This window comes from Passer domesticus, chromosome 17, assembly GCF_036417665.1.
Source record: "Passer domesticus isolate bPasDom1 chromosome 17, bPasDom1.hap1, whole genome shotgun sequence".
Taxonomy (NCBI): Eukaryota; Metazoa; Chordata; class Aves; order Passeriformes; family Passeridae; genus Passer; species Passer domesticus.
The window spans coordinates 13,201,302-13,226,854 of NC_087490.1; the positions used below are offsets into that span (position 1 = coordinate 13,201,302).

At 46.9% G+C, this 25,553-nt stretch overlaps 1 protein-coding gene across 9 annotated transcripts in view; it reads right to left on the reverse strand.

Annotated features, from left to right (window-relative positions):
• TMEM132D (transmembrane protein 132D) overlaps positions 1–25,553 on the reverse strand; it is a 210,189-nt gene that overhangs the window by 101,777 nt on the left and 82,859 nt on the right. For 8 of the 9 annotated variants that reach the window (XM_064392882.1, XM_064392874.1, XM_064392881.1 and 5 more), the window contains exon 3: positions 14,177–14,320. The exons of the other annotated variant lie outside the window; for it this stretch is intronic. In XM_064392882.1, coding sequence (XP_064248952.1) covers positions 14,177–14,320 — 144 coding nt within the window. The remainder of the gene's footprint in view (positions 1–14,176; positions 14,321–25,553) is intronic. 9 annotated transcript variants of the gene reach the window in all.

A 25,553-nucleotide genomic window follows, 5' to 3' on the forward strand; every position in this document is an offset into this window, starting at 1 on the left:
CTGGGAATGTGAATCCTGAGCAAACCTGCAGCTGGGAATGTGAATCCTGAGCAAACCTGCAGCTGGGAATGTGAATCCTGAACAAACCTGCAGCTGGGAATGTGAATCCTGAGCAAACCTGCAGCTGGGAATGTGAATCCTGAACAAACCTGCAGCTGGGAATGTGAATCCTGAAGCTGGGAAAGTGAATCCTGACTTAGCTGGGGTCTAACAAGGTCCAGCTTGTGGGCACTGCACAACCTGCACCATGCACAAGTCTGTTAGGTCACCTGTGCTATAAATACAGCAACACTTATGATAAACGAATACAGACAATGAAAATACCTCAGCCAATACCCCTTTTTTCCACTGGCAATAATTATATCAGCGAGCTCTGACAGCAGAAGAATGCCTGTCCCTCTGGAGCAGCGTGTGACACTGCAGTCCCTCAGTGTCCCTCCAGACCCAGCAGTCTGAGGCCAGCATCATCTCATCTTGCACTCTTCCCTCCATCAAAAACAATCCCAGAAATCATGGGAGAGTGCAAGCAAACAGTCTTGGCTCAGTACCTTCTGCAAAAGGAACCAAGAAAAGTTTGGAATTAAAATGACATTCTGCTATGAGGGAGAGCCCCCCAACACCACAATCTGTTCCTCCTCTGTGCCCTTCTTAAGACATTAGCTGGGGTTGTACTTTCAGGAGCTTGCAGAGGAGCACAGAGGGAAAGCTATCGACGATGTGATTTGGAAGAGGGATGAGGGGATGGTGCTGTGCTTTGTACACTGCATGGAATCAGCCCGGGATCTATACAGGAGCAGCAACAGGCCTGATCAATCTTTATTCCTACACAATCAAGCAAAGCTGCATCTTCAAGTCCCTTTCCTGACAGCTCATAAAACGATGGTATCGATCACAATGCCCGAATTTGTAGTTTTGACAATAAAAGCAATTTGTTTGGGGAGGGAAATAGCCATATGAGGTGAATGCACGTGGTTTATTAACTTCAAAAAAATAATTCTTCTGAGCAATAATATGAAAGGTTAGACAGAACTTTTTAACCTTGAAGATTCTGACTTCCATTTTCCCTCTTGAGGGAGCCTGTATTTTGGATTTGGGCGTGGAGCAGAGGTGGCAAGGCATGCCTCCCTGCTCGGCTGGGGTCTGTGTGCTGCTCAAGGTGAGCACTGCCCCGTTCATCCCAGGTCAGGGGGAGCTGCAGGGTTCACACAGAATTCACCTCTCAGGCTCCTGCTGCCTCACCGAGTCCTTTGTGCTGCTGTGAGGCAGAGCCCAGCCCCACTGCCAGACCCACCCAGCATTTCACCACCCCAGACCCAACCAGCATTTCACCACCCCAGACCCACCCAGCATTTCACCACCCCAGACCCACCCAGCCTTTCACCACCCCAGACCCACCCAGCATTTCACCACCCAGGCCTGAGCCAGCTGCACTGTCCATCCTCCAGGGGAACGGATGGAGGAGCAGAGAGTCCCTGATGGAGGGATGGATGCGGGCAAGGATGTTCCTCACCCCAGAGAGAGGCTGGAATTGCCTGTGCTAACCCTGCTCAGGCTGCAGCTCTGCACGCAGGGCTCTCCGGAGGGACTCAGCCCATTCCCACCCAGCCCAGGGGCTGCACAAGAACTGGGCCCTGTCGTGTCCAGCACCACGGAACTGCAGCGAGCTCTCTCCCAGAGCTGGGGCTGCCACAAGGAGCCGTCCCCTGGTGGATCAGCTCATGGGGAGGAGCAGCAGTCAGTCAGATTGCTCCTGAGTGCAGGAGGCAGCCGCAGCTCCTGGCCCAGCCCAGGCAGTCACCTCAGCACTGGCAGCACTGGCAGCAGTGCTGCTCTGCAGGGGGAGCCAGCCCTGCAAACACACCTGGGCTGGCACTGGGCAGGACACGGGCACTGCAGGGCCCTCCTGCACCCCTGCCAGGGGAAGGACTCCTGCACCTGCCTTCCAGAGCACACCTCTCAGCTTCCCCCAGTCCCACAGGGATAACTGAGCCCAAAGCCAGGTCTGCACTGCAGAGCCAAGATTTCCTGGCAATTACTTAAGCATGGAAAAGAAGAGGCTCCATGAGGATGGAGCAAGAAAAAGGCACTTTCCTACAGAACTCTGTCTCAAGCTGGATTGGCTCTTGTGTCCAAGAAACTACAAGCTCTTATTAAGATTTTTCCATAATTGCCTATTGATAAGAATTCAGCTGCCTGGAGACTCTCTCTTATGCTTTTCCTCTACTCTGTGTATTTTCCTGACACAGATAAGAAATTCCCATCTCTGAGTCAGCTTTGCTGCTGTCAAGTCTAAGGCACACATGCACAGGCAGCATGAGACTCCTTTGCTCTCAAAACCTGGCTAAAATCCCTTTATTCTCCGAAGGAAAAACCCAATGAAACTAATGAAAAACTGACCTAGCTATAGTTACGTGCTTTATTTCCTTCATTAAAAATGACAAATGCATTCTGGAGCTAGCGCATGTGTAGTGCTGCTGGCTGTATTTATGGCAGAAATAAGCATAAGTTCTCTGCTTTGAAATAAACCAGCCTACACCTATTATTAGCGAGAGATCTGCACAACACACCACAGCACTTGAATATATCCACTTGCCTGTTGACACCTCTCTGAAATAGGAGGAATATTATAATGTTAAAAATAGAAAGCATGAATATTGTTGATGTATAAACAAAAAAGAAAGCAATATCCACAGAGTGCAGAAACAATATGTAAATTAAGAGCTAATGGAAAAAAAATTCATATTGTAGGAGAAAAAAGCTTGAGAAATTGACTTGACATCTTTATGCACATTCTCTGAGATGTGGCTCGCACAGCACAAATATTAGGTGAATTTAATCTACAATATATTGAAATTGCAATCGCCTAATATCCCATACATGTATGTAACTTAATTTGAATTATTAGTCATGGAAATCATTCTCAAGGCCTGATATGCTGCTGCACAAATTTCTTCCATATTTCTACCCAGGCCTTTGGGGGGAAGCAGCAAAAGCCGTGTGTGCTTCTTTGCAACTCCATCACATATTTTCCTTGGAAGCTGCTGGAGTTTTCCAAATGCTTGTGCCTGTCCAGGCTCAGGTTGTGTAGAAGGGATTGAAGCAGTTTGTGGTCAGCCCCTCCTCATCTCTAACAGCTGGCACAGCAGCCTTTGCAATGATACTCCACTGGAACACAAGACACAGGTTCCTTGCATTCCTACAACAATGTTAAAGAGTTCCAAGTACTATCTGCAGAAAATCAAATGCATTCAAATTGTTGCCTTATTTCCTTTTTTCTCCGAGCTCTGTACTACATGAAAGACCTCCCTCTGCATTTCTCTTCTCCAGTAACACCTTTCTCTAAGGCAACAGCACCTTTTAACAGAGCACATGACTCTGTTAACTTTAATGTCTTAGTTTTGTGACAATTAAGGAAGAGATATTCAGCAGAATAAATTGACACACCAGACTGTTTGAAGTGTCCTTTAATCTTCTGCATGATTTGAAAAGTTCAGCTGGTTATTTCACTTAGAGATCAGACTAAAGCAACTCCCTGCTCCCCCTCCTCCTTTCCTTGTCAAATAGCTGTGACAGCCTGGAGAAATATTGTCTGTCTTGGATGCAGCCGCTGCCCTGGAGTGTAATGTACAGATGAGTTCAATACAGCTTGTTCCATTGCTAATTTCAGAGGGCATGTAGAGCTGCCTCTTCCCCTGGCTTAACAGACAAATTGACTTTCTAATTTTAGAACAGGAGACTTCTCCACAGGCACAGACCAAAACCACTCCTCTCCTGATGGATCTAAATACAGATTTATGCTCTGAAAAACCACAGCACCTGAGGGACTGCAAGCTTGCCATGAAGAATGGTATTTAGGAATGCTGCCCACAGCCAGCTGTGCCAACAACGGTGCTGATACTGCTTGTTGCTGGGGGTGTGCAGCTGAAAGCAGCCCTGCTCACCTACGTTACACCATGAAACAAGGCTGGGGGTACAAATGAAGGGCTGTCATTTACTCCTTCCTGTGTTTGCATTGCATCTCCACAAATATACATCCTGCTTTTCCTTCTGGACTACATCTAAATATCTGCTTTCTCTGCTCTGCCCCTGGCACAACTCTTCCTTTTCCACTCGAAGTTAAAAAGTTCCATTTAGTACATCTTATTGTAATGGAAAATTAACTATCCAGTCTCTGAGGTGAAAGGGGGATGAGAGCATCCTCTCCCCCAGCTGGCCAGCAGGTCTGTGCTCACAGGGCTGTGCCTGACAGCAGCTCTCCTGCCTAGGAGCTGTCTTCACCTGCCTGGTAATTGTGCATTTCCACACAATTAAACTCTGCAGTTTCTGATGGAAGCACCTCAACGATCATTAGCAGTTCATTAGGACTTTTGGGTGTGTTTACAAGTCCTGATTACAACTGAAGAGTAAAATCTTTATTTGTGGTTTATCCAAGAAGCAGAAGCAGCATTTCTTTTCATAAGCAAGATTAATCCCTTAAAGCACTGAACAAGAGATATTTTCCTAGAGAATTACACAAGAATGATGAGAGTGCCAAAACCACACACCTAAAGTGAGGAGCAAAAATACAGCTTTTACAAAACAACTGCTGATTCCCACCATCTCGGAGATTTGATCATAAGGCTGCATTTCTAAAACTGTCATTTATCCCAAAACTCTGGAGACAGCTAAATTCCTGATCCTTTGCTGCTGAGAGCCACTGCAAACAAGATTTATTTTCATGTCCTTTATGAGAACAAAGTCTTGATTTTTGAACAAATAGTAATTTTTCATCAAGACATTGTAATTCTCTTTGAGACTCTTAAGGACTAAGTCAGAGGTTTATCTTACTCAAATATAGAAAACAAATACAGAATAAACCCACAACCCCCCTCTCTTCTTCAGCCTTCTTGGTATTGAATGTGCATAAAATCAAACCTGATTCAATCTATCAGAACCTAAAAAGAATTGCAATATAGACAATAGGTATGCACTGAATGTGTAAATGCAGCTCTAACATAAAATAGATATTGGTGAGATCATGGGAATATAACGTGGATTTGAAAGCTACGAAAATAAAGGCAATTCAAAATTATTTGTTGCACTACCTTCCATTCAGTATTTGACAACTTGGCAAAAAAATGAAGCTATAAAATGAAGATATAAATTTCCACGTCAGAAGTATATCTACTTTTGGGAAAACCAAGTTAAATTGTAGCCATTTTGCCATGTGCAGTAGAATTTAGGAGAACAGCCTCGTCTGTTTATATTAAAAGACGTTTAGAATTGGAAATCAACATTCAAAAATAGAAGAACATTATGAAGTTTCTTATGCTTCCAAGCAAAGACTCAAAGACTGGCAAGGGACACAGTTTGGATAAATTTTGGGTTTGGCGTCCAAAATGCAAAACAGAACTTTGTTTTCCCTATAAAAATCTACCCAATTTTTCCCAAACTGTGGATCTCAGGACAGGAGGGAGACGTTCTTTTGAAACACGTGTCATAGCCAGACTTGGCAGAGCTCGTCTGCAAACGCTGTGTGCCCGTGGTCCTGTGGAACACGTCCCATGTGTTCCTGTGACTGTTCCTCATGAATATGCACCAAAGGTTCACTCCAGCACCTCCTGATTCCAGCAGCTCTGGAAAGCTGTGGATGCTGACAAGTGCACAATGTATGGCCAGCACAGATCATGTGCTCTACATACATTCTGTTTATTCATTCTGTGCTCATTTTTTATAGGCACCTTTGTTCTCTGCCAGCCTGTTGTTTTCCTTGCCTTCACTACTTCACACAAAGACCTGCAAGTGTCTGTAAGAAAATTAATTGCTTCAACAATTAACAGGAAAATGCATCTCAGAGGAAACACTTCATAATCGATCTGTTTCCAGGTACAATATTTGCCACTCAGGAATAGATTAACTGTATTGAAAATTATTCAAGCTAATTATTTTCTCTCTAGTATGAGATTAAATGTAAGAGTCTAATAATAAACTGAAAATGAAGAAGTTCCACTCAGCACTTCATGAGTTCACAGTGAAAGGCCCTGTTCCAGACCTAGTTCCAAGGTTTCTGCTCATCCTGTGAGCAGGACATGCTGAAGGAGTGTGTGGCTCTGGGTCACAGGTAAGACTTCTAGAAAAGATAGCATCATGTCAACACTGAAGGGATTTTCAAGTATTTCAGCTAAAGCTGAGGAAAAGGCAGGCAGGCATTCCTGCAACATGCCAGGGAAAATTTATCTCAGGAATCACTGGAGGTAGTAGCCATCCTTTCAGCTAATTGCACATTTGAATATTAGCTTCAGGTAACCCCTGGAACTAAGAATAACACGAGCACATTTGCATAAGTGCAGGCGATCCCTCACTGCCGCCCTGACAGAGAGCCCCAGGCACAGCCTGATCGCAGCCCCGGGATCTGCTCTGGATCCTCCTGGAAACTGAGCCAGCAGCACCCCGTGCCAGGGGCCACCTTCCCATGGGCTGGCACTTCTCATCACGGAATGAGAGACTGGCAGAATTAACCAGGGTAGGAAAGACCTCTGAGATCATCAGGCCCATCAGCCCAGCCATGGCTCGGAGTGCCACGTCCAGGGACGGTGACTCCATGGCAGACCATTCCAGTGCCCCGTCACTCTCAGTGAAGGATTCTTTCCTGAAGTCTAACCCAACGCCAGCCTGGCCACTCTCACATCACAGGCAGAGCAGCAGAGTAGCAAACACTCCCATTTCCACGTACACCTGACACAAACCCACACTGATACTGCTGGCACAAAGAACGCTGAGGGCTCCTCAGTAACAAAGGAACACAGGCTGCAGTAACTCCTGCTCTTTTCCAAAGAATTGTGCAACAAGCCACTGGTCCCTTCCCAGCTCACTCACTGCCATAGATGGCACAGCCTGAATCCCACTCCCACACCCTCCAAAATCCTCCTGTCTCACTGCTTATGTAACGTTCTCTCTGTGCATTCCTCCGCTCACATTGTGTCAAACTATCACACACAGAACAGGGTTCATCATTCACCCCACGAGCACGATTTCAAACAGATATCCAGCCTCTCACAGAGACACAGAGCACACTGCACATTCCACCAGCTGCCCTGGGCCAGTTTTACACACATGCATGTCCGTGTCAGACTCAGAGACACCCACAAGGACAAGGCATCCTAAACAGCCAAACTCTTATACTGGCACGGCAGCCAAGAGAAACTCCAAAAAGAGATCTAACACACACTAGGAATTGCAGAGAACTGTGCCATTGAGGTGTCTGCACAGTAAGAGCTGAGGCCATAAAATCATGCAAATGCCCCGTGAGCTCAGCCTTGTACTAGCAGTTGGAATTTATTTAGGATTGGTTTTGTGATTAGAAGGATGCCAGGCTGTGTTACGTAATTCCCTCAACCTTCTGGCCCACACTTGCTCGTGTGTTGATTCAGATGTGACAGACTGATTTCTTCATCCAAATCATGGGAATTCCCATGTCTCAAGAGCAACAGGAATATTTTTAGCCTCAGCTCATATTTTAAGTCATCCACTCAACTTTCCAACTCTCTCAGTAATTAGTATTACTTCTTACAAGATTTCCTCCAAGGGGAAAAGAAAATCAACAGCAGAATTAGAGATATTTTCACAAGACACACTTTTGCATTTAATATCAAATTTTTTAATAGACAGGAGATTACTCACTTGCTGTCTCTTTTGTAATAGAAAGCAAACTGGTTTTGTCCCACTGGAATTGTTATTTTGAGCCCCTGGGCTACTAAAGGTTTAAGAACTTCAGTGCTAAGTACCACAAACACAGAGCAAGCATAACAATGATGAATCCTGAAGGTTCTTAAGGGAAATAATTCTTTCTCAAGTTTAAAATTGTATTTATTACACTGGGTAATACCAGGGTAAAAATACAGACACTAGATACGAATGAGGTTATCCAGAGTATTGGAAATATCCTTTAGTTACTTCAACACCAGGCAGAAAGGACCTCTCCTCTGCAAGGGAGGTGACAGCAACACCCCCAGAACACCTGCACATCACCCAGGAGGAGAGGACAAAATTCCCAGCATATCCATGAACTGCCTGCCTTTTCTGTAACTGACTTCTGTCAGCAAACTCCTTCACCTTAGATTGTTTCCCTGCAATTATCTGACTCGCAGTTCTTCATGCGGAGAGCTCTCAGTGAAAGGGGATTCAGCCCCTAACATTAGTTCCTGTTTGCAGATCTATTACTTGCAGAGCTGCAGTGCCTTCACGAGAGGCCCTGGGAGCTCCTCTCAGCTGCTGAGGCTGAGCACGGTGCTGCAGAACCTCCTTTTACCCACAGGACTGCGTGGGTAACTCAGGGAGAACAGGCCTGATTACAGCACATCACAGCTGTCTCCAGAACCTCCTGAAACGCCAAAAATGAAGCTCTGAGCACTCCCATGAGAGCATCAGGACATGGCCCCTCACATGTGAGCACAGGAATCGTCTGAACTCCTCCCAGGACTCCTCGGCTCCAGCCCCAGCCCCAGCTGAGCCACCCCAGTGACGGCTGCTGGGGCCAGCACACCTCTTCTTGTGTTCCTAGCTGGGCTCATGAACAAGGGAATGTGGAGAACCTGCTCTGGGTTCCATTTCTGTATCCTCTGGGAGCCCCAGCCAGGAAGTGCCTATGGATCCCTGCCTTCCAGGACTATTTCTATATGGGAAGTAAAACCCAGTAAGATTTAATCCAAAAATACAAAGGGGTAACATGCTTTCAGATGCACTAGGCCAGGAAATGAAATCCATCCTCCTTCCAAGCAGCCAGAACTGCTCTGTTCCAAGCTGTGCCCTGAGGCCACAGCTGGCTGAGCTGGGCTTGGTTACCCTGATGCTGCCATATGGGAACGTGGAACTGCTCCAGCTCAAATTAAGGAACACTTCTCCAGGTTGTCTGCAGCTGTGACAGTGCAGAGAATACAGGATTTCCTCCCAGGGTTTCTGGATGTCCAGAGGAGGACTCCAGAGCTGTGCTGGAGGTGGTGACAGCCAGGGAGTGGCCACTGGCCCTGAGGACACCAGTCTGCAGCCCCCACTGTCTGTCATTATTCCCTGCACTCATTTCCCACCTGGAACACACTGCCTCTAAAGCCAAACGTAACAATGGCCTAGAGAAATGAGACTACTGCAAAGCCTCTGAAAGGAACACGGCATCTTTACCAGTGTCCTGTATGTACTCATGAATTATGTCATGATTCCCAGAGGTGCAATGGGAGCCCCAGCTCTCCTGGGTGTGGGAGCCAGCACAGCTCCCACACTGATCCCAGCTCTGCTCCAAGGGCTCCAGTCCCAGGAAATCTGCACATCTGGGGCACCACAGAAGTGACAGGCTGGTATTTCAAAAGGATAATCCCTGAATGAGGGAATTTATTTTCTTTAACAGCTTCAAAAGGCAGTGCTGATTCTCACCTTTCCCACTTCCAGCAGCATCCTCTCAGCACCAAAGGAACAGGAACAGCCTTGCTCTCCAAGGAGAGCCCGAGACTCAGCTGAGTTAAAGGGAATCATCCCTGCCCTTTGAGCTGCAATTCCTGGGTCACCTGCTCCACGAGAATGTCAGACACAGCAGGGCCCCTCCAAGGTGCCAAGGGCCATCCTCCTGCCTTTGAAGGGCTTTCTGAAAATGAACGAGTCTCAAACCAACAGCTGGTGAAAAAGTTGGCCAATAATGCCTTTATCTAATAATTGGTTATTATTTCACCTCTTTCCTTTCCATTTGATCCCAGATGATAACCACAGACATTTCTTCTAGTGTATTAGCATTGAGTAGAATGATTTCAAGAAAGATTCTGCATTTCTTGCTAAATAAAATAGTTTTCTTTTTTAAAAAATGGAAAAAGTGGGTCAGCATGTAAAATAATAATGCACTGAGGCTTGGTTCAGACAATTTTTTTTCCCTCAACATCTCAAGGGGTTCTCTCTCTGAGGGCACATTTAAGCTGTAAAATGAGAAACTGAGGTTTGTGACTAATTGCCTTCAACAGAGCAATGTAAACATGACTTCTGAGATGTTCAGTATTTTCGCATGATCACAACAGACAAACTCCTGGAAGCCTGGAGGTTTCTAATACCACAGGAAGGAAACAGAAAAACCCAAAGTGTACACAGCATGAAACTCTGGAAGTACCCAGGGTAAATATGTTTGCAGCTGATCATTACCCACGTCTCAGAAGCAGAAATGGAGTTCAACCCTGCTGTTTCAGAATTAAATGAACATATTCTACCTGCCCAACAACAGATATCCTCATGTATTACATCAGCACCAACAATGCTGAGTGAACAGACAATTTTTAGGGCTGAATAATTATTCTCAGAAAGCAATTCTGCAACCACATAAAAGTGTCACCTTTCTCCCTTCCCTCCTGTTTCCCTCCATAATAAAACCAGGTATTCATTAAAAATGAATAGGAGAAATATTTTTTTGCTTAGAATCCACATAAACAAATAATGCCCTGGGTTGCCACTAGAATCCCCAAACACCCAGCCCAGCCCAGCCCTTCACCCACTGGGCCTGCCCAGCTCTGAAAACATCACTCTTGAGAATACTCCATTCCGAAAGTCTGATTTCTCAATCTCTTTCTTGCTTTTATTTCATCTTGACAAAATGAAGCTCACGTGATTCCCACAGGATGGGATGTGACAAATACAAGGGGATTTTTTTTTACTACATCACACGTCCTTTTCTCTCATTTTAGAGCAGAAATTTCTCTTTCCCAGCAATAATTCATTTCTAGGTGACAAAGTCATGTGAGCGCATGGGAGCAAGGAAAAAAATTAATGGTGATCTAACACATTAAAGTACTTTTATGAAGCATTTTGATGAACACCAGCAAGAGACAGAGTGTAATTATTGTGGCCATTAGGCTGTTATTTATGTTAAATTTGTTGCTCTTGTTGGCTTCAGAAGTGTTTTAGGACTACAGCACTCTTGGGAGTCCATCAAATGTGCTGGCACGTGCAACAAGCTCACTGCTTTTACAACATGAAAATGTTTAATAACTGCACTGAAAATGAGAGAAACAGGGCACTAAGGACAATGGCATAAATGCAATAGAAAGAAAATATTGTGCAGACAATCAAAGGCAATGTTGGCTTACATTTTCCTGTCCCCTGTTGTTATTTAATATCAAGTTAATTTCTTCAGTTATAGAAGTGTTAAGAAAATTAAGCACTGAAATGCAGTACCATAAACAAATGAGGAATAAATGCAGGAACAAATGAAGAATATAGCCTGGGAAATCCTGTTACTGTCTCTCACTGTGTTCACGTTCTCACAAACTGATTTAGTCACTTGTAGTTCAAACTGAAAATCAGTTTCTCTGACAGCAGCATCTGGTTTCAGGCAGCACAAACCAGCAGCTCCTTCAGTGCTACAGAGCTGAGGAGGAAAAGTATCAAAACAAATGCTGTCCTGGCTACATTTCCAGAAAGGGGGAAAGGAAATTGCTGAGCAAATTATCCGTTATATAACTGAAATACTTTTGGTGCTAAGGCAGGAAATGGTCATTAAGGTTCTGCTCAGAGACGGCCGAGCCTCGTCTGTAATTATTTTGTGTGTGACAGAATCAGTGGCTTCATTCCTGCCACAGGCACAGAGCACAGCAATGGGATGGGAATAACAAACATTTCTACCCAAAATATAAACATGAACAGCATATTGTAAGAGGACCATGACACCCATCACTATCCCATCAGACCATAGGGAAGTGCTGTCAGTTGTGTTCTGCAGTGAGGAAAACCCAACAAACTTCACCTTCAGCCACCCCAAGGATTTTCCAGCCCATCCCACCCGGCACTGCCAGCCCAACAGCAATCACAGGGCAAGACAGGCAGGGATCCAGACCTTGACCTGCTTGTTCCTGCTCTCAGTCACCACTGGCACAGCAGAGATCCCCATTTCGGGTAAGGTGAGGAATGGCACTGAGCCAAGAAAACATTTGGGAAATCCCGGACCCCGAACCTCACCTCATTACACAAGGAATTCACAACAATAAAACCAGCCAGCTCCCAGGACACAGATTAGGATGCACCTCCCAGACTCAGTCAGTGCTTGAAGGGTCTCCCCAGGCCCATTTCTGACCACTGTTTAATCCCCACACCATTTTCTCTTCCCTTGTTTGGCCACCTGCTTGTCAGGAGAGGGGTGGGAGATCGGTGCTTCATGGGCAACAGCAGCAGTGCTGTGCAGATGCTACCAGCAGTAAACCCATCCAAGAATCTCCTGGGTCAGGATTTCGAGTGTTACGAAATTATTACTGCCTGAGAAGGAAATCAGAAGAATTGGGAGAATTTTCTAATTGCTTCACCATTAATCTGGAACACTGTCGCAAGCCCATAATAAGCAAGGCACGAGAACTTCAAATCATATTTGACAGATGGGCTTAATTAGTTATTCCCAGACAGAATCATAATATTTGCTGTTAATATTCATCTGAAAACAGCCTGCTGGCTGTGATAATATTTATATGTTAATCCTGTTACGATAAGCTGCCGGTGCCAGAACCTCTCCAAACAAAATGACGGATATATTTCAAACCCCGAGCAGGGAACGCTCTGGCATTCTGCTCTGGGTTGTCACTTGCACAAGTGCCTCCTTAAGCCGTGAAATTACACTTGTCACACTGAGTTAGCTTTATTAACACTATTTTCTGATCCATGTAAAACTATCAGGAACACAAAGGTACTGAATCTGCAGTTAATTAACATTGCCACCTTTGCATCCCTGTGATCAGACCTCTGCTTTTAGGAGAAATTAAAGAATATGCAAACAGAGTTTCTGTAATTTTTAAATTAACTATAGAGGCCAAAAATTTGGTAAGGGACATCAATATTTAACTGTGACCCAGTGTACCTATTTGGTGACATCAAACATTTCTAGATAAGGATAAAATTATTTCCCAAAAACTGTAGAGCACATGTAATGTGCTCTTTCCCCATGTAATGCTTGATCTTGCTTCTTCAAATGCACAGCTAAACAGATCCAACTAAATTTAATGAGGAAAACAATACACTGGGCAATGCATTGCAAATACTTTGCACTTTCTGAGAAGAAGTTCTCAGAAGTTAGAAAACCAGAAAATCTCAGCTGGCAACTCAATGGAGCAAATCCAACGAGGAGTTACAGGAGAGGCACACGTGCACCTTCTCCTCCCTGGCTTTTCTTTCCAGTAAAATCTGTGTACAACCTCAGATTTCTTCCAATAAACATCCAGCAATGTTTATACTCAGCATGTGCAAGCACACACAATCCACAACCACTACATGAAAGATGACATAGTAATTTATTTTTTGTGTACCAGGGGTCATTTTCAAGGATTGCCACTGGATGATGAATAGTGAGGGGAAGTTCAGTTGCCAAGATTCAATTTCCCCATGAGGCTGCTTTACATTTTCCTGCTGAGGAAGAGAAATCAGGCAAATGCACTCTATGGGCCCAACAAGATAAAGTGTGATGGAAAACTCATCGCTGAAATAATCTCTGATTTTGATCCAATGCCCATTTCTGTCAATGAAAATATTCATCCTTTCTTCCAGTAGCTTTGAAGGGGTATTTTAAGGAATCTGACAGAAGAAATGAAGAAGAAGCAGCAGCACATTATATAAAAATGTATTCATTAAACAAGAGTTGTGATTAAAAAATCAACATCCACCTGCCAGATGAAGGCATTTAAAGGCAGGTCAATGTTGCAGAATGGGAGTGGAAAACAGAAAATCTATTTCCTTCTGCAGAACAAAAATTCATATAAATCTCACCTTCAACATCATTATTATACAGGCACTAATGACCAAAACAAAAACAAGGAAAAAACCCAACAAAGAAAGGAAAGGGACCCAACCAAGCAAGAAAACTCCAAGTAAAATTAATAAAGCAAACCTAAAAACTCCACCACAAACAGCCATATGAAGATAATTTAAGAAAAATTAAACTAGCCACAATCAAACTTGAAGACATGAAATAAGTTCTTCCAGATAATTGGTGACAGCAGTATTTTCTGGTAGTTTTCAGTTCCTTTGAGGACCAGGACTCAGTAACATTTACGTGGTGGATTGAGCAATGAGTACAAGACAAAGACACAGCTCTTCCAAAAGCATTTCCTCATGCACCATAGGAAAACATATTAAAATCATTAAAATGTACTGAAAAGAGCCATGAGTCAAAAAGCAAGGCTGCTGGCGTGCCCACCTGCTCTGAGCAGCAGCTCTCCTGTGGCACACCACCACGGCCGGCGCGTGCCTCCCGGGCTGAGCCTCGCTCTCTCGCACGTCCCACAGCTGAGGGCTGCTGCCTCTCACCCCGACAACGCTCACGCCTCTCTTCACCTTGGCCCTAGGGAAACAAGCAGATATTTCACCCATCAGACACGAAACAGCAGCTCAATCTAGTCCTTATTGCATCATCACGTTCTCATTACTGCCCCACAGAAAATGCCACCGCTCATTAAGAGTTCAACAGCAGGACAAGGAAAGGAGATGAGAGAATTAATTAAGACTTTCATATTTTGAAGAAATTGTATCAAGACAGAAATCTGATTGAAGTGATGGTAATTACAGCTCCAGTCATAGCTGGATTGAAGGGGAGGCGTGCTCTGGAGCAGGCTCCTCGCTCCTGCTCCTCCCTTACCCACACTCTGGGCATGTTAAGGCTCTCTCCTGGCTGCAAGTTATTGTACTGGAGCAGAAAGTACCATTTCTGGTGTAAAAACAAGGGAGTGAAGAGCCATTGCTAATCCTCATTACAAACAAAATCCACCCTTTCTCTCCTCCCTCTCTGGATTACTCTAGGATGACAATCCTTATCTTTGCTCTTATTTTCATCATCTTTTTGGGTCCACAACATTTTCTTTTAATACTGTTGGGTTTAATTCTCCTGTAATCTCTGAACTTAAAAACACTTATTTTTTAAAATTCTTATTTTTGCTAAAGCAACTGATTTCTCTGGAGCTCTGTTTCCATGTACGAGAGGTTAAACAACAGCAAAAGCCATATGGCAGACTGGACTGGCTCCTGTTCAGAGGCACTTTCTAGTTCTCACATGCTAGCGTAATACTTCTATTATGGTTGCATGGTGAAAGAATAACCAGAATAAAAGCTGCAAGTTATTAACCAAGGGGAGAAGAGGGACTTTATATGGAAAGAGATGCACTTTCAAATATCTGTTTCAATTCCTCTCATCAGGTGTGGCATTCTTTAATTCTGTCTCTCTCTTTTCCAAAATTTCTACCTCAGGCACTACAGAATTACCCCACAGGTATAAATATAATGTTGGCCAAATTACTGAAGGAGGAGTCCCTGGTGCTGTTCACTTCTGGTTCCTGAATGTGTTTACAAGAAGTCCATTGTGGTCCAGCCTCATGAGGTGCCAGGAAATGACAGTTTAATTATATTTGCTTAAAATCTCATACACAAAATGCATTCAGCGCCATGGCAAGTCCTCAGTTCTGGGCAGAAACCCCCAAAGGTAGGTGAGGTTTTTGTCTGAGCAGCTGCTGCCACGCAGAGAAGCAAACAGCAGCAGAAAGCACTGTCAGCTCTGCCCCCGCATGAAATTGCTCAGGAAGTCTTTGAAGGACAAGATCCACACAGATGTTTTCAGAATAAAAAGCCAAAGGATTCCTTCAACTCTCTTGAACAAAAAGGATTAAATCTCCTTTCTTCCAGCACTAACTCAATAGCAGTGGCTGCAATTTCCTTAGCACACCTGGAAGAACAAATACAGGGAGGCTGCCAATTTTTGTGCAAGTTCTCCTATGCTAATTTGACAAAATGAATTTTAAGCAGGTGCAGTCACTGCTGCTAGAGCAGACATCCCTCAGGACAAGAGATCAGTGGTCAAAGGATGGAAATTAAACTCCATCCCTGATGTCTCAGAGAGGGAGGTACAAAGAGGCCACACAACCTGGCTGAAACATTTCTCAGCACGTGTCTTCAGCCATTCCTAGGGACTGGCATCTGGTCCTGCCTTCCTGCTCCACCTCAAGGAAGGAAAACTGCTGGGCACCAGCCCAGAGCAGTGACAGAAAATGATTTGGGAGATTTGGCTGGCTCAGGTGCTGTGCAGTTGTCTGGCTGTGACCGAGGAGCTCATCCCCACCCCGGAGCTCTGGCACAGCAGCTGTAGCTCAAGTGTCACTGTGGGATTTGGGTGACCCAGCTGAGCTGATGGGTCTGGGGAGTCCCAGGCTGGATGAAGCTGAGCTGATGGGTTTGGAGAGTCCCAGGCTGGATGAAGCTGAGCTGATGGGTTTGGAGAGTCCCAGCCTGGACAGAGCTGAGCTGATGGGTCTGGGGAGTCCCAGGCTGGATGAAGCTGAGCTGATGGGTCTGGGGAGTCCCAGGCTGGATGAAGCTGAGCTGATGGGTTTGGGGAGTCCCAGGCTGGACAGAGCTGAGCTGATGGGTCTGGGGAGTCCCAGGCTGGATGAAGCTGAGCTGATGGGTTTGGGGAGTCCCAGGCTGGATGAAGCTGAGCTGATGGGTTTGGGGAGTCCCAGGCTGGACAGAGCTGAGCTGATGGGTCTGGGGAGTCCCAGGCTGGATGAAGCTGAGCTGATGTCCAGCCCTCCCAGCTGTGAGTGAGGGGTGCTTGCACTCACACAGCCTGGAACTCCTGCTGCCAGCTGGGCCCCACAGCTCTGTACCAGTGCATTGTGTTGGCTGCAACTATGTTTTTATACATTTTATTAACTAAACTGGCATGGAGTCAAGGAAAACAGCCTAAGACCATAGCAGGGTCTACCCTGCTCAGCTGGCACACCTGCACTACTGTACTGCAACTGGAAAGCTGTGCAGGGTCTCAGAACTGCTCAACAAACAGACACACACTGAAAATTGAACAAAATTCATTCTTTATTGTAAAAAGTTTTACAAACTATAGGAAAAATGGACACACAATCAGCAGGACAAGCTGAGTTTGTTTATCCTTGATATTCACTTTATCCAATGACAAACTTCCATCCTGTACTGATTTCTAATGCTTCAAAAGAAATGCAGAGCCTTGGGGTAAATGCAGTCTATGGATCAGGATTTCTCAGAAGAGATAAGTCTCATTTAGTCATCTGTGAAATGCTCCAATCCCCTGATTTTACTGAAAACAGTAACACAAGTTTGCTGCTTTCTACAGAATTAGAGGTTAGGAACTCATTTTGAGGAATCAGATTAATATACTTCTATAATTAGCACAGAAACTTCCAATCCTCGATCCCAGGAAATGTTTTGCCTCCAGTGTGTCTCAGTGCTGTGTTTTTCACCGTTGGGCAATTGCAGAATTTTATTCACTCCATTTACAGTGGCAGCAGCACGTTGCAATTACCAAAACTGACCTGGGTGAAGCAGGATCAGTAACTGAAGGTGTTTTCTGGCACCAGCTGAAGCTGAAGCCACCTGAGGTGAGAGCGCTGACTGCTGCCAGAGCTCAGTGACTTGGTGGCCACTCTGCAGCTTGGGATGGCCTGGCTGTGCCAGGGTTTGACCCCTCAGCTGCTCCCCAGGGCTCCTCGGGCAGCCTCTCTGTTCCAGGATGTCTCAATTGCAGCACACCAAATCCTGCACAGCAAAGCTCTTCCACCTGTTTGCTCTCAGTTAACAGTCTGAGTACAACACGTTGTAAGTTTGCTCAGAACCCCGAGGCTGGGCTGCAGCAAGAGGAGTCCTTGGAGTGTTTTGTGCCCATCACTTCAACTTTGGTCTGCTTGGTGGAGAGGAGGAAAGGAAGGCCATAAACATTTGCATTGTGGCTGGTTTGGGGTTGTTGTTTCTTTTCAAACAAGAGCCCATCCAGCTAAGCACCTTCCTGGCTGTTATTTACCCCTGGATCACTGCTCACATCAGTCACCCAGGCTCCTGAGCAGCTCACCCTCGCACCAAATCAATCATGGCAAACAAAGCCCTTGGGAGTCCACATCCCTGAACACTCGTCAGTGCTGACAGGGTACAAGTCAAGGGAAGGGAGAAGCAAAGAAAAAGCACAGAAGGAACTCCCAGAATCAATACATCACAGCTGAAATCAAGGAAACGCATTACCTAAGTGCATAAAGATAGCGATTCCCAATCCTGCCCCTGACCCGCTGAACACTGTTTACTCTGCTGATGGAAGAGGCTGCAACTCCAATTAAAATGCAAGCAGCCTTCTCTCTCATTTATCACAGGGCTGCTTTGGCACCTCCAGTCCCTGCAGTTCACAACCACTGGGGCTCAGCTTCCAGCCCGTGCCACTCCTGAGCCCGGACAGCCTGCCCGGGATGGGCACAGACACCCTGCCCGGGCTGGGATGGGCACAGACACCCTGCCCAGGATGGGATGGGCACAGACACTCTGCCCGGGATGGGATGGGCACAGACACCCTGCCCGGGATGGGATGGGCACAGACACCCTGCCTGGGATGGGCACAGACACCCTGCCCGGGCTGGGATGGGCACAGACACCCTGCCTGGGATGGGCACAGACACCCTGCCCGGGCTGGGATGGGCACAGACACCCTGCCTGGGATGGGCACAGACACCCTGCCCAGGATGGGATGGGCACAGACACCCTGCCCAGGATGGGATGGGCACAGACAACCTGCCCGGGATGGGATGGGCACAGACACCCTGCCCGGGATGGGCACAGACACCCTGCCCAGGATGGGATGGGCACAGACACTCTGCCCGGGCTGGGATGGGCACAGACACCCTGCCTGGGATGGGCACAGACACCCTGCCTGGGATGGGATGGGCACAGACACCCTGCCTGGGATGGGCACAGACACCCTGCCCGGGATGGGCACAGACACCCTGCCCAGGATGGGATGGGCACAGACACCCTGCCTGGGATGGGCACAGACACCCTGCCCAGGATGGGATGGGCACAGACACCCTGCCCAGGATGGGCACAGATACCCTGCCCGGGATGGGATGGGCACAGACACCCTGCCTGGGCTGGGATGGGCACAGACACTCTGCCCGGGATGGGCACAGACACCCTGCCTGGGACGGGATGGGCACAGACACCCTGCCCGGGATGGGCACAGACACCCTGCCTGGGATGGGATGGGCACAGACACCCTGCCTGGGATGGGCACAGACACCCTGCCTGGGATGGGATGGGCACAGACACCCTGCCCGGGATGGGCACAGACACCCTGCCTGGGATGGGCACAGACACCCTGCCCGGGATGGGCACAGACACCCTGCCTGGGATGGGATGGGCACAGACACCCTGCCCGGGATGGGCACAGACACCCTGCCCGGGATGGGATGGGCACAGACACCCTGCCTGGGATGGGATGGGCACAGACACCCTGCCCGGGATGGGCACAGACACCCTGCCTGGGATGGGATGGGCACAGACACCCTGCCCGGGATGGGCACAGACACCCTGCCCGGGATGGGATGGGATGGGATGGGCACGGACACCCTGCCCAGGCTGGGCATGCACACCCTGCCCGGGATGGGATGGGATGGGCACGGACACCCTGCCCAGGATGGGCACAGACACCCTGCCCGGGATGGGATGGGATGGGCACGGACACCCTGCCCAGGCTGGGCATGCACACCCTGCCCAGGCCAGGCCCCCCTGCCCATGTCACTGAGAGCGTGCCCTGCTGGCAGCACACAAGCATCACCCCCCTTTCCAACACGGCACAAACAAACAGGCAATCCGACCCCTAAACAGCTCTAAATAAAGATGCTTCAGAGCCGTGACACTGAAGTTAGCTTTTCATTACTGTAAGTGCTCGGGGCAAAGATCTGTGGGAACCTTTCATGGTCCTTCTGAGAAAGAGAGCTACTTTCAACATCAAAGGAGAAAGAGAAAAGGGAGCCTGTTAACACCCTGCTACCGCTGCTTGTCATCTTGTCACCAGCAGCGATGAGAAGGTGGCAGATAAATTGTGTGCAGAGGGGGCACTTTTGAGAGCTCCTAGGCACCTACCAGACATCGCAGTGGCCTCGGAGATTGCCTTGTCACTGCATCTCCCCGAAGCATCTCAGAAATAACTAGAAGGGGCTTCTATTTCTGTTTATCTCCAGTGCTTCTTCCTGCCCAGAGCCTGGCCTTAAGCCAGCAATGGAGAGAGAGCAGAGCAGGGCAGGATGGCAGCCTTCCCTCTGCCAATATCCTCCTTTGGGCAGCAGGGATGGGAGCAGGAGGGGTGGGGAGAGGCTTTCCCCCACCACCCATTTCAAACCAGAGAGAAGGAAAACGTGAGCAGAAATGGACCTGACCACAGCTTCTCATGGCATGAAACAAAGGAATCGGGTCAGTTTTTACTCACTGGGAAGCCAAACACACTGATGTGAGCCAGCAGCAGAATACTCCTGCACAAACCCTGCAGGCATTGCCAGCCCTGCATCTCTCATTGCCCATTTGTGCTGGGGACAATGCCATGGGGGGCTCCTCCACAGGCTCCTTCCAGAAACACCCCCGCTAGATCCAAGAACAAACTGCTGCTCCTGGAGTGGAAACACCTTGTCTGTACTCCCCAAGCCTGGAAGGGGCTGAAGGACAAACCCAGCCACCCTCCAGACACGCAGCAGGGGCTGGCAGACCTCCTCAGGGTCTTCCTGAAGACCAGAATGAAATGTCATGCTTGAGATCAGGTGGTGTGGGGCCAGGTGCTGCCATGGGATCCAAGAGTGAGACAGCAGCTGTGGCATGACTAAGCCGTAGATGCACTCACAGAGCTCCCTGGGAGCTGTCTCTTGCTGGCAAGTGCGTGCAGAATGATCCTGTTAATGCTGTGGTACATTAAATGCAGACATCTCTGCAGGATCTGAGGTCAGGCTGGAGCTGTATGTTCCTTAAATGAGGCCGTTTTGATACCAGAACACTTCAGCATGACATTTACATCCTGATGTTTCACTGCCTGCACACAACCTCCTCCCCTCCCTGAGGCCTCTGTGCTCAAAAATCATATTCAAATGCACAAAAATATCACAAAACACTGGAAAACAGCAACAAATGTTCTGGCTTTGCTTCAGGACAGAGATTCTTTTAAATTCTGGAGGGCCAGAATTGAAGGCAGTATGGGATAGCAGGTTTGTGAATGCCAGAGAAGTTGGTAACCTCAAGAACAGCACTGGAATGGGAATGAGGAATGTTGGAGAGCTCAACAGTGAGAGGGCAAAGCAGGAGGCCAAGACTCATGGTGAAAACAAAACCCAGAGGTAATCCAGCCCTTTGTCTTTCCAGTCTCCCAAAAAACCATCCTTGGGCCAAAATCTATTCCCATGTGAGAACCCTCAGTAGATGAGACCAAATTAACCATTCCACAGCACCAGGAGGGCTGGCTGGGATTTGTGTTCCAAACATTTCCATTTCCAGTTTTATGTACAGATTGGGGTGATGCTAAATTTATGCACTTTGAGGTCATACTCTTCTTTTGCCTCCCTCTGCAGTTTCATTGCTTTTTATGGCTGAAGCTAATATAGGACAGAATTTGAGCCTGAAAGAGGCTCTTTGAACATCAGTCAAAAATAAAACGTGTCTGTCATTGAGAAAACAGGCACAACTCAGCCCATCTGTGTCAGACTCAAGGCACATTTGCTGTGAGCACATGAAAACCAAGCACACAAAGGCTTTCTGGATCTGTAGCTACCACAAACCCCTGAAGAAATTCAGACCATTAAACCCAAAAATTATTTCCCCATCAGGAACAAACCTCTAAAGCTGAAACTCTTTCAATGGAGGAAATTGTGTTTTGGAAGAGCCCGTTTAAACCAACTGTTCTGGAACTGGCTGAAGTGAACTGCACCTTTCTCAGTTCAGCAGGAAAGGGAAATCACAAAATACAGGCCATGCAGTAAGACACTTCATACCAACCACCTGAATGTCTGGCTTTAATTCCATAATTAATTTTGGCATGGCTCATAAAAGGTAGGATTTGGATGCTGTGATCTGATCTGCAGAGCTGGCTTCTGCAAGGCTTTTTTTGGTTCTGCTCTCCCCATTGAATACTTGATGTACAAACCAGTGTTGGCAGTTGTTTTCAGAGCAGATACCTCCAAGTTTCTTCAGATTACACTAATAGTTGCACTGATTGAAAATCCACAGCAGAAGAGAATGGGGAGTCCCTGAGATGCTGATGGAGTTAGAATAATTTATGGAGAGCGGTCTAGCACAACAGAAGCCATTTAAAGCTGTATGATATACCCACAAACTCTTATTAAGGTCTGTGGTTTTCAGCCCTGTGAGACAGAAACCAGTTATCATTATGCATCACCATGAAAGCAGATTAAAATTAAATCAATCTGTTTATCTATGGGTTTGCAATGCAGCTTTTCCAAAGCATAACATATTCTCCACCTAATTAACATTTCAGGAGGAAAAGCCACTCCACACAGCCACCAAGCCACCGCCATTCAAACGGAGATATTACAAAAACATAGCCCAGGTGGATTTATAATGAAATTTAATTAGTGAAAGGGCACAAGAACTATTTGGGCTTCAGAAGCTGTATTGTGCATACCAGGAGTTAAATAAAATAGATTTGTCTGTAATGTATATCTCATGGGTTGCCAAAAATTGCCTGTTGTGGCTGAAGTTTGTGTGGGTGCACACAGGTGCAGGTATCTGCATACATGCACACAAGACACATTCAGATTTTATTCCTGTGCCTTTCAAACAAGGTCCTTGTTAAAAACATGTTTTGCAAGATGTAAAACACACACATCTCTGGAGAGCCAAAAGGAAAGGATGCATACAAATCAATTTAAAGCAGAAACAAATACAGTGTGCAGCTCTGACCTCCATTTACTCACCAAACAAGGCTCAGAGGGCCACATCCTCAGTGGGAAGCACAGCTAGGTCTTTTTGCAGAAAGACCCTGAGTTAGATGAAGCTCAGGCAGCAGACCTCCAGAGACATTCAAGCTAAGGACAGCGCTCTGTGCCCCAGCAGGACTCATCCTGGGGCTCCCAAGGTGGCAGAAAGGCCAGGAACAGGTTTCCACCACCCTCGTGGCTGCCCATGCCCACAGCCTGCCTGCATCTCTGGGCTCTCCAGGATGCTGCAGGAGGAGGAGGAGGAGATGCCCTCCCCAGCACCTTCCCCTGCAGGACAGAGCCCTGGGCACCACGAGCAGCCAGAGCACAGCAGAGCATTTCTGTATTCAAGGCTGTGCAGGAAGGTGTTTGCTAACAAAAATGAAAGGCAAAGACAAACAGTGCTGCCTGCTGATTTAAAGTGGTTGGGAGCCCTGTGGACTGCTTCAAAGTACTGTTTCCAAAATAAATGCAAAAAATAATATGTAGGGTCTGAAATCTTTCTAAATTGCTTGTAAGAAAGCAAACAATGCAGCACATCCCTTTTATTCCTGGCCAAACAGCAGCAAAGCTGCTAACAGCACAGCTTGTGCAACCAGCAATTTTTTAAAATTAGACTTAGATTTAAGGAAAGAGAAAAACAAAGCACAGTACTGGGCACTCTGTGCAGTGAAAACAAAGTGCCATCTGCCCCATTTCACAGGTGAAAAACATATTCTGAAAGAGCCACCACAGCACAAGCAGCACGGGAGGAGGCTGCGTTGGACAGCCCCAGAGAACCCTGCAGCCCAGGGCTGAGTGCCCTGTGTGTTACCAGCCCTCCACTGCACATGGAGGAGGAGAGAGACCAGAACAAAGCATTTCCAAAGAGCTTAGGACCCTTCTCTCTGTGTTTATGTGTACACATATCCCTTTCTGCTGAGTGGGAAAGCAACAAGTGGGGGAATTCTTATGATTCACTTGAGCTGGCTGAAAACATTGAGCACAGAAAAAGGAAGAAAAAACTGGTGAATTGTGCCCCATGAGTCTTCCAAAAAGTTGCAGAAATAGGAACAGACCTTGATATTCTCTATACAGACCAAGAAGCAATGGGGTTGGTCAAACCAGTTCTTTGGTTTTCTCTCAAAAGCAGCGCCTGCTACAGGGCCTCTTGTTCTGAGGTCACACAATAAGGCAATTTTTTGAGGGATGCAGATACTCCCTCAGAGTCATGGCCTGGCCAATGACCTTTTCACAAGCCTGGAAAGGAGGGATGTTGCTAGCAATCAAAACTACAGGAATTCTGACTCCTCAAGCAGCCACCACCCCAGCTGCCTGATGCTCAGTGACAAGGACTGTGCATCTTAAGACAAGTGCTTCCAGCTGAGCCGAAAATGTATCAGCAGCCAGAGACAACATCAAGAACCTCCAGAAATGTTCCTGTCCTCTGCTGAAGGGACAGAACCCAGGGCAGGCTCTGTGAGCCCAATGCTCCCCCCGGGGCCCCACACTGAAGCTGCCCCCCAGACCTCCAGGGACACCTGGGAACCCCAGCACTGCTGCTGAACGGGCTGCTGCTGGAGGTGACCTGGAAAATGCTCTTTGCTAAGAAGTTCCTTTCAGACTCCAGCAGCAGGACGGTTCTGAGGCATTTCCAAGTCACATCCTCATGCAGAACGAGGCGGCAGCAGCGCTGAGAGCGGAAGGAACATTGCTCCACTAACGAAGAGCCATCAGCAAAATGAGTTAGCTCTGTTCCCTAGCAACTTCTCACAGCTGCAGATAAAATCATCTCCTGGACATCACAGAAATGGTGAATGCTTAGTTCTCTTTCCCAGGAATTCTCTCATCCATGGCTGTGTGCAGCTCCCTGCAGGAGGTGACAGCAGTTGGACGGTTATATCAGCTTGGCCAAAACTAAACCCCACGGATCCAAGTGTGCTGTGCCTGTCCTTCACTCAATGACACGCATGTCAGATGTTCAAAGAACAGCATCTGAGGGACAGAAATCCATGGAGCAGTCTGCCGCAAAAATCCTGAGCCTGAAAAGCCTTTTCTGCAAAGACCTTTCCTCCCTCCTGGGAGCAACTCCACTGATTGCTGATGGCATTACTTAAGGTTTACAGCACCAGGGCTGCAGCAAAGAGAAAGGAAAGAAGTGTATAAACAAAGGGTGCAGATTCTTCAATAGACGAAAATAACCTGCATTGCTCCAAAGTTGCTGTTGGCATAAAATAGATATTCACTGAATAAATCAAATAGGAATTTTTGTTGTATACATAAAATCCAGGCTGGACACCACAGCTCTTACAGCGCCACATTTAACCACCTTTGTGTCATCTGCACGAGTGGCCACCAAAGCAACGTTTGCTAAATAGCAGCAAGGAGTTCTGCTGCAGGCAAAGCCTAACAGCTCAATGAAGCCACTGATGCAGAAGGGAACTCAATTAATACAAAAATGACACTGCTCAAAATTATCCTGTGCCCTTAATGTCAGTATCCAGCTGCAGCAGTTAACTCCAGTGCATGCCAGAGCACAGTTATGGTCATGATTTTCATCTTGGAAGAGCCACAGGAAAAGGCTTGGCTGATCCAAACAAGCAGAAGAGATCCCTTGGAGTAACACAAAGCCCTCCCTGTTGATTGCTCTCCAAGAAGAGCTACTGTGCAGGAGCACAAAGGCAGCTGGTAATCCCTCCACACATAAATCCTGAAAAAATAATAACTACATGTCTCAGCCTCACACTTCATGCATATCCTTGGAGTGCTTTATTCTATTTGTGCATTTCAGTGTAAGAAAGATGAGAAGGAGTGAGAGGCTTCTTGTCCCAGCAGAGTTGTTCC